This window comes from Leuciscus leuciscus (genome assembly GCF_965113295.1).
Source record: "Leuciscus leuciscus genome assembly, chromosome: 24".
Lineage (NCBI taxonomy): Eukaryota > Metazoa > Chordata > Actinopteri > Cypriniformes > Leuciscidae > Leuciscus > Leuciscus leuciscus.
The window spans coordinates 28,306,661-28,316,838 of NC_138723.1; the positions used below are offsets into that span (position 1 = coordinate 28,306,661).

General features: G+C 36.9%; 2 protein-coding genes across 2 annotated transcripts in view; one reads left to right on the plus strand and one right to left on the minus strand.

The window, feature by feature from the left end:
• Nucleotides 1-2,362: 2,362 nt before the first annotated feature.
• On the minus strand, nt 2,363-5,940 carry tdgf1 (teratocarcinoma-derived growth factor 1). The gene is made up of 6 exons (XM_082158567.1): nt 5,478-5,940; nt 5,337-5,386; nt 5,100-5,255; nt 3,908-4,022; nt 3,713-3,822; nt 2,363-3,146 (listed from the first exon to the last, which is right to left on the minus strand). Exons 1-6 carry the CDS (start codon nt 5,522-5,524, stop codon nt 3,046-3,048), a joined length of 579 nt encoding a protein of 192 aa, XP_082014693.1. The 5' UTR covers nt 5,525-5,940; the 3' UTR covers nt 2,363-3,045.
• A 1,742-nt stretch (nt 5,941-7,682) lies between these two features.
• Nucleotides 7,683-10,178, plus strand: part of LOC309489295 (uncharacterized protein) — a 15,422-nt gene continuing 12,926 nt past the window's right edge. The window contains exons 1-2 of the mRNA XM_082157960.1: nt 7,683-7,801; nt 8,247-8,351. Coding sequence (XP_082014086.1) covers nt 8,337-8,351 — 15 coding nt within the window. The 5' untranslated portion in view covers nt 7,683-7,801; nt 8,247-8,336. The remainder of the gene's footprint in view (nt 7,802-8,246; nt 8,352-10,178) is intronic.

Consider the following 10,178-nt stretch of genomic DNA (forward strand, 5'->3'; position numbering starts at 1 on the left):
AAGATGAAGATAAACTCTCTTGCAGGAACTGGATTGAAAGCAACCCTTGTTTTTTTTTTCCCGTAAGTGATGCAATCACTTAAAAGTTTACCTGCAATTGCTACAGAAGCATCCCCCATTCTACCAACCAACAATCCCAGACAGATTTCCTGCATGTAATCCCAAACATCCAGGCTTTTCAGCGAGGAGATTCCTGCGGAGACCCTTCAGCCCAATTAAACCCGCATGCTAGGCCTCCATCAAAGGAACCGAGCAGCTTGTGCATATGAAACGCTATCGTCCAAGCAATCGCATTTGAACCAGCGGGACGTTAGAGGAAGGGAAGACTAGTCTCCCAGCAGGACAAAGGTTTGTTATAGTCCAGAGTGAGTTTCTCTTAGGAGTCACTTTCTAAACGCTCCCATTAATCCCCTTTCCGGAGTGTCTGAATGTCATGGAAAATGTGGGACTTCCTGAAGCTCAAAGAATTGAAACACGGTCAAAAGTCTCTCTATGTGCCGAGCTTTGTCGCTACTGGATTAATCTCTGGAGGTTAGAAGATAGAGCAGCTTATTTTAAGGGGATCAATGAAACTTAAAGAATGTCTAATGCCACTTTAGAGTTTGAGGCCTCGGGGCGCCTGAGCAGCACAGCCCTGAGAATCAGGGAGTTCAGTGGGAATGGTGCGTCGCAAGGACGTTGAGGGAAAACCCGAGGGTTTGTGACAGTGACACAAGTTGAGAAAAGTTTAACTTTTGCTGAAACACACTTTGACGTTGGCGACTATTGACTAATGAGAAACACAGACCACAAAACCACAAGAAAAAAATTGTTGTCCCAGTAGTTTACATTATTTTTAGTGACTTTTTTTTTGGTTGTATTTTCTCATCAATAGGGATTACATTTTTATGTAATACCATGCAAAAAAAAAAAAAAAAAATATATATATATATATTTATTATATTTATATATATATTTATATTCTATATATATATAATATATATATATATATATATATATATATATATATATATATATATATATATATATATATATATATATTACAAATTGTATATAAACTAGGCTACCGTTAAGTTTGGGGTCAGTATGATTTTTTTTTTTTTTTTTTTTTTTAGAAATATTAATACTTTTATTCATTAAGAACTCATTAAATTGATCAAAAGTGAGTAAATACATTTATAATGTTTTCTATTTCAAATAAATGTTGATAAATGCTTCTGAACTTTCTATTCATCAAAGAATCCTCACAAAAGATTATCATATTTCCTCAAAAATATGAAGCAGCACAGCTGTTTTCAACATTGATAATAATTAGAAATGTTTCTTGAGCATCAAATAATCATATTAGAATGATTTCTGAAGGATCATGTGACACTGAAGACTGGAGTAATGATGCTGAAAATTCAGCTTTGATCACAGGAATACATTACATTTTTAAATATATTTCAATAGAAAATAGTCATTTAAATTATATTATTTTTTATACTGTTTTTACTGTATTTTTGATCAAATAAATGCAGCCTTGATGAGCAGAAGAGACTTCTTTCAAAAACATTTTAAAAAATCTACAGTACTGTAAATATAATATATAATTTTATAGCCGTATATGTTATATTTGCTTTTGTAAATAAGAATTAAAAATGATTGCATTTCAATTATGAGACTCACCACTAGGAATATTGAGAAAGCACAGAAAAAGAATAATGAAAATACAATTTGTGACTTTCTCCTTACACAAAAATAAATGTCAAAATGAGTTTGCCTGAAGTAAACTTTCTAATCCTAAATCCTGAATAGCAGGCTGGGCCATATCCTGGTCACTTATCACATAATACACCCCTATAAGCATCTCTTTGACTAACTATTGAACTCATGCGAGGCCTTTTGCATGTAAGAGTACATTCTTCATGCAGAATGAGGCCGTTATCACGCTTGACAATGGAGAAGATGCAGGGCTTAGGAGGGTCTCCCCAACCCCACCCGGCTATTAATACCAAAGAGATTCAAGCATTGTAGTGTAAAACAGGCCCGAGTCTCTGTGTTTATTCAGCCCAACAGGAAGAGAGACAGACACCAAGTGATTCTCTACATTTAGCGTACTAAATCTTTAGAAAATGTACTAGAAGTTGAAAAATGAGCTTGAAATAAATATGATCAGAATAGGGAAAAAACATTACAATGACCTTTTATTTTCTTCCCCCCAAAAAGTTGACACTTTATAGAACATTTTTTGCTTCTGAAAGTCATGGTAATTCATAGCCTCAGTTTGTTGGGATCCAATCTAATTTTCAGCGTCCATGATAAATTGCTTAATTGAAGTCAGTAAACAGTCAGCCATCTCAGTTATTGATGCAAGTTTTAATTGGATGAGACAAATTCATTCGCTCAATCATACAAGAGTGTTACAGTGCATCACCGGCCAACTCAAGAAGGTCAAGATAGTCATTCCAGCCACTGAGATTGATTGGCCGGACGGACGACTTGTTTATATAAGATAAGAGAAAATAGCCGAAAGGTCAACAATCACAGGCTATCTGAGCATTATCTGACTCTCTCTCCAATGACAAACACAGCAAACGAAAGTTGAGCACAAATGAGGACGAGACCATTTGAGCGGCGAGAACTTGACTTTAAATCAAGAACTGCGGCTCATTGTTAAGATGACATGTATATTCTGAAAGGAAAACACGGGTGTATTTGCAGATACTGATTATAAAAAAGCTTTACTTTCCGCCAGTGCACTCTCTGGTACAATAAATTCATACAGAGACATAGAAAAAGACAGAATCCATTTGGTTTGGCTGCGCACTGACACAAACACAATATATTTTCAATATAAATCCTATATACACACACACGTTCCTTCACTAAACAGTTGCTTTTAACACAGCTAGTTACACTTCCACTGGAAGCAAAATGCATTTCAGTGCCGACAATAAATGCTGCCAAGAAAGAAAACTTTAAACAAACGTCTTTTTGTTTGTAGTCCGTCTCTGCTGTGTTATATTTCAATGCCTCGTACAAAACCCAGTTAAGAAATCTAATTTACAGTAGAAAGGGTGAAATTAAGGCAACAAACATGATGATTGAAGAGGACAACGTTCTGAGGGCACTTGAACGGTACCACCGAACTTCCTGAGAGTCGTCTGAAAGAAAATAAGAAAAACAAATGTACATGAAATGATACACAGGAATGTTATTTGAAGAAACAGCCACTCAAACAAGAAACAGACGCCACGAATAATCATTTGCTGTCCGTTTGAATCAAGCGCTTAGTCAGTGATTCACAGCCCTATTAAGGGGATCGTTGGAGGTGAGAACTTCTGTCTGCAGTCTATTGTTGCTTATCTCTAACTGAATTAGTTACAGCAACCTGAAGGACATTAAAGAGGTAGTTCATCCAAAAATCATCAATTATTCGTCCTCATGTTGTTCCAAACCTGTATGAGTTTAAAAACACAAAGAAACATGTATAAGAATGTTGGTAACCAGACAGTTGACTGTAATTGATTACCAACATTCATTAAAATATCTTCATTTGTGTTGAACAGAATAATGAAACTCATACATGTTTGGAACAACTTAAGGTGGAATAAATAATGTCAGAATTTTCATTTTTGGATGAACTATCCCTTTAAGAGTGTGTCTGGCCTTACTGTAATATAACGAGACTCGCAGCCTTTACAACAAACACGCATCTATATAAACTCACCACAGTCTTTGCTGAAAACATGCGGGAAGCAGTGCAGAAGTCCATATCCACATCTGCAGTACGAACATCCTTTCTGAACCCATTCTCCATGTGGAATAACACCACAATCGCTGTGAAAGTACAAACACACACATTTAAAAACCCTGTGCGACCACAACAGTGCTGTACAGCTCAATCTCAAGGGGATTTCGTTACCTGAGGCGTTCGTCGTATTCGCAGCTCCGACCGGTGAAGTACTTCGGACAGGCGCAGAAGCTTCCCAAAATGCACGTTCCGCCATTCTTGCAGCAGGTACGACTTTGTTTAGCAACTGAGATGAGAAACAGCAAAATGAAGATATTAAAAACAAGGAAGCAAACGCAAAACAGCAGCCCCAAAAATTTACGACGTGTAATCTCAACAGCTGCTACCAACATCTGTTTCCCCAACACAACCACCCAGACACTGTGCAGGCCGCTACGCTTGACAACACCGGAATTCCCATTAATAAATGGAGAAATCCACTCAACTCCAGCTTAAATGCTCAAAACACACAGTTTTCTACTTCAGGCACATCGGTTACTCTGGTTCATGTTTGTAAGTGTTGTTTACAATGGTGTGCAATTAAAGTCAAGTAGTTTCCTTTGTCCATGTCTTAAATGGAAATAAAAACTGACGTAGGAACAATTTTCACTCAGGAATTGCTAGTAAACAGCGGTTCACAAACCACTACAAGGAGAGAAGCCAGCATCACATTGAATTAACCGAAGGAGAAAACTGAAAATAGTATTTTAGTAATATAAAAGTAGTATTTTTTTTATGTAAATCAAACTCCAATAATCTTCCTGTGTCCAAGAACGTGACTGTACTGTACTTAGGAATTTCAAGAAGTTATCATGGCTTTCCAAAGATCTTATTTTTATTCAGCAAGGATGTGTAGGGTTGATAAAAAGTGATAGTAAATATTTATATTGTTAGAAAAGATTTTGAATAAATGCTGTTTTATTCATCAATGAATCCTGAAAAAAGTATCACAGTTTCCAAAAAAATATTAAGCAGCACAACTGTTTCCAGCACTGATAATAAATCATCATGATGCAGAAAATTCAGCTTTGATCGCAAAAATAAATAAAATAGAAAGCCATTATTTTAAATAGTAATAATACTTCACAATATTAATATTTTTTTCTGTATTATTGATCAAATAAATGCAGGCTTGATGAGCATAAGAGACTTAAAAATAGTAATGTTTCCAAACTTTCTGACCCTGTGACTTTCCAACCATACTATAAACTTGTTTACACATCATAAATACACGACACATACATTGACCACATCTATATCTGTCTATTTGTTTATCAATCCATGCATGCATTCATCTCTTCCACTATGGTTCTGATGAGCTCACCTCCAGTCAGTCCTATGAACGGTAACGCGGCCTCTGCGTTGCGGTGTTGACGTTGCGGCGTTTGCGTGTTCATTTCATTGAACTTATTCAAGAATTCCGCCTGTTGCTTTGGCTTTCCAGAAACTCCAGCTTTCCCACATTCTGAGCCCTCACAACCTGAGAGAAAACGCGTTATCCATGTTAGAAAGTAGCTATGAAACAACCGGCCACATACGGAGTAAAAGATTCAACTTGTACCTGCTTCAGTAGAAACAGCCTGACACACCACTACAGCAGACAGCAAGAACCTGTAGAGGAGAAGAGCAAATGTGTGAGGCCTGAGGAGAAAGAAGACAAACGCTCCGATTATCCCCAAAGAATCATGAATCATTCTCTCACCTGAACAGTTGATTCGTCATTCCGCTCGCTGGCAAACTGCAAAACATCCAGAGCGCGCGCGTGTGATGTGACTGGTCTGCTCAACACTGATGCACTGCAACACCATCAAAACATCCGCAGTGTCACCATCACAAACCCCAAATAACCAGACCACCCTCTATCTGTCCCTCTCCGGGGTCTTTAGTGCTCCAGACTCCCTCATGACGCGCCATTAACACCTGCAAACCCCTCCCATAGTCATACATGAGATCGCGCGCGCACACCCACTAATGCAAACGAGCCTCCATTCACATTCGTTCCGTCAGTCAAACCGGTTTGAAATGAATCGATTCTCTTCAGTATCACAGAGAAGCGATTAGAGGCCATCAGAGCTCTTTGATGCTCTATAATTGGGGATTTTTTTGTGTTTCTTAAGGCGAGACACTACAGGCTAAATTGTTTTTTCATGCATCTGTCAATTTTGAGATTTTGGGCTTTTCATAAAGTGTTTTTTTCAGATTAGTGGAAAGAAAACATCCAAAATACACTTTTAAGTGGATCTTTTAGAGCACTTTATTACACATAGGCCTATCTTTAAAGGGATAGTTCACCTAAGAATGAAACATTTTGTCATCATTTACTCATCCTCATGTTGTTCAAAACCTTTATGAGTTTCTTTCTTCTGCTCAACACAAAAGAAGATCATTTTCATTTTTTGGGTGAACTATCTCTTTAAAGGCTGTTTTCTCATGCAGTCAGAAATCTTTATTTCAGCAGCACTTACACACACCAAACTTTACTTTATATTCTGAAGGTTTTTTACAGAGTTTTATTTATATATAATTTGCCTGATTTTATACAACATTTTATTCATTAAAAATCCCCTGGCTGGTGACAGTATTTTCTGATTTATGGAGTGAAAAAAATGTCCAAAATCCCCTCTTTAAAAGCTTTTGACTTTAATATGTTTAAAAAAGATTTTGAACCTGGCTTTATCCAGTGTTCACCTGTGGTGTTTTGCTTTAAGTTAAAAAATAAAAACGCTTACATTATTTAGATCATTGCTTAGTGCATGTACTCATTATTTATTCTGACTAATTTCCACATGTTTGAATAATATTAAAGTCCAGCTCGGTTCACTCTGGACACAGGAAAACATAAATTAAGTCAAATATTTGCTATTTTGCATATTTTCCCCCTTCACAGTTTTATATTTACATAGTTTAATTCACCTGCAAAATCCAGTGCACACCTGCTTTTGCACAAAGCGCACATTTTAATTGCACATTGTACAGTGTATTTACATATTTCTATATTGCATTTATCTTATATCTTAATTATAAAAAACACAGATATAAACATCAAATTATAGTTGTTTGGAAATAGTTTGGTATTTGTTGTAGTTGATGCACACTTGCTATGGTGATTTCTAATTTGTTTATAACATTTATGCATGAAAATCAAATGAATTCTCTGGTGATTTTGTTTCCCACAGGCTGACATTTCCAAAGGAACGTCAGTATATATATATAATCTCTGAGAGCCTACAGTAATTAGAGTAAGTTTCCTTTGAGGAATTTTCTTGTGTTTGACGCAGTTCTTCTTTAGAGAGGTGCATAAAGCACAAGCAGACGCTTCCGTCTCTATTTCTGTCCTTTTTCTTGGTTATTGGTTTCTAATTAGCCGATTTCTCTGAGCCTGTGAGGTGAAGAACTTTCAAACATTTTAGTTTGCGATTCATTTTCAACTACAACCAGAACGTCAAAATATTCTTCAGTATATATATGTATATATACTGTATATATGTATATTTACTGTATACACTGTATATATATATGCCCTGGTTTCTCTTTTAACAAACTCTCTCTTTCTAAACCTCAACTTCATTTTAAAGTCAAAATTATTATCTTTAAACAGAACAAGCATAATATTATCCGAATGCAAGCTTTAGTGATAGACTTCTCCTATTTTACATTTCACATTTAATGTGTGTCTGTCTTCTGCATAATGAAAAAAATGTAATTTTGTCTGGTGGGGGGAAAAAATCATCCTTTTGAAAAAGAAATTACATGCAAATTACATGGCTCAGGTTGATGCATTTTTTCATTTTAAAGCACAATGCTTCACCTCTGGGAGAGCTTTCCTCTTAGTGCCATTAATGTTTTATTTTTACATTCGTGCCAGAATTTCCACTAATTGTTGCATGGAATTGTTTCACAGCAGAACACCCGCTCTGTCCATCTAGAGGAAAGATCTTCAGCACAGACGTCGACCGTGAGAACAAGACCAGTTGCTAAATAAAGTTGGTGGACCATGTGACACAGGCCAGCCCTGAAAGGCTAAAGGTCAGACTGAAAGCTGCTGGTATATTACATGACAGGCACCTTTGACCCATGAGCATTACCTAATGACGTTTTGGCTTTGTGTTTAATAATAATATTTTAATGATTAAATCAACATTCATGTGTATTTATTAGAATGAATTCTTTAAAATAAAGGTTGCAAAAAGCAGGTTTTCGCAGCAATGGCAGAGAAGAAGTTTTTTTGGTCTCCCAAAGAACCTTTCAGTGAACAGTTATTTAATAAAGATCAATTTTCTCTTAGTGTGAAGAACATTTGAATAATCTAAAGAATCTTTTCCAATAAAGAACCATTCCAAGGTTCTTCACGGTACCATCGATGCCATTAAAGAACCTTGATTTTTAAAAGAGTAAGTCATGAATCACTGTCATTGTTGTTACTGTTGTTAAAGCAACACCAAAGCACTTTTCCTCTGCGGTCCCCCTACAGGTTGGAAGCGGAATTATCCAATACCACTGTCCGCAGCCTACCGTCGCACGCACGCTATTTGTTTATCCAGCACTGGCTTTGGAAATAACGATGTCCACAGACAAGGTAGAGTATGTTGCATGATTTTATGTAAGTATGATGTATTGCGACATCAGAAACGAAGAAAAACAAAACAATGACATTGCTTGCTATTTTTTTGCTATTGTAACGCTTGCCGTAAAGCAAGTCAAATTTGTAGTTTCTTATGTCTCATTCGAACTACAGATCCGCTACCAGATCTGGCAAACTTGCATAGTGCGGTTCTAGCCGATAGAGGGTCACAGAGCGAATGTAGAAGTGCCGTTCACCCTGTTACGAGTTGATGAACCCCTGAAACTATTTTTTGGAAACATTATTTTAAGGTCCAATCTTTGGTGTTGCTTTAACTTAGGGTACTTTTGCACGACAACGATGAACTAAAACCAGAATAGTATTTCCTTTGTGTTTTTCGCGTACAGACGGCAACGTTGTCAAAACGATCCCCGTTCACACGGATCTGCGAAACCGACTAAAAATGCTGTATTCTGCTGCCAGGCCAGTTGATGGCGATGTCACTTTGTATAGAAACACTACGCGTCTATAGACCCAACATGTAATACTCATAAGCATGACGTCACCGTTTTCACAAATTCACGTTTTTGTAGTTTCACTTGCACTTTGAATCCCCTTTTCAAAAGTTAGCATTTTCAGGCCCCCAAATGCTGTTGTCGTGTAAATGAACGGCTAAAACGCATAAAAAGTTTTCCTTTTTAATTGTAAAATACTGAATCTATAGAAATGTCATAGCAACCACTGCACTCTAGCATCATAGCAGCAAGTTTTCATCAAGAAACCACCAGAAAATAGTTTATTTCATATGCAATTTAATTTGGACTTCAGTTATTAAATAATTTAATGCAAAGCAGAGTTCATAAATACATGCATTTTGTTTTTGCTAATGGGCTACTGAGGTTTAATTAGATAATTCACTCACATAAAGAAGGATGTCCGCTAATGAGCAACAAGTGAGCCGCCAAGGTCACGATCTTCACGCTGCTCTGCTGTCTTCTGGTCGGATGCCCTTTTGTTATAGACACAGAAGGAGTCAAAAGGTGATTTATTCTCTCTGCTCACAGGTGCATTTCTGTCTCTTACGGCTGACAGCCTGTCATGTTGCTGCCAGAGGAATATAAGAGGTAATTAGAGTAGCAGAGCTGGACAGCGAAACACCGATTTGAGGGGACAAATCCAGATTAAAAGTGTGCTTGTACGATTCACTTGTTGTTTTTTTTAAATTAGACTGCAATTCAAATAAGACTGTTACAGTACATTTTATGAGGAAATTTGCCTGTGCATAAGAGATCAGACTGATGCTGGTCCGTCCTTCAGTGTGCTTCTGTGGGATTTTCCATCTTTTTTTATTGTACATTCTTAGAAAAAAAAGGTTAGATTGGGTCCTATATTAAACCCTAGGCTTCTTAACCTTTCATGTTTAACAGGTTATTATTATTTATTTTTTAAAAGGCATCTGAAATAATAAACTAAGTGTAAGTAGTGTTGTCAAAAATATCGATACAAATCGATACTGAAATATCTGAAACGCTTCTGATACTAATTTTCCGCAGAATATACACAATACCAGCTGGTCTTTCTCTCTCTCTCTCTCTCTCTCATCTCTCTGACAACGAGTGACACACAAACCCGCCTCTCCTCACTCACTCACTCACTCACTCACTCACTCACTCACTCACTCACTCACTCACTCACTCACTCACTCACTCACACACTCACTCACTCACACTCATTAACTCTCATTCACTCACTCACTCACTCACTCACTCACTCACTCACTCACTCACTCACTCACTCTAATTCACTCACTTTCACTCACTTTCACTCACTCACTCACTCACT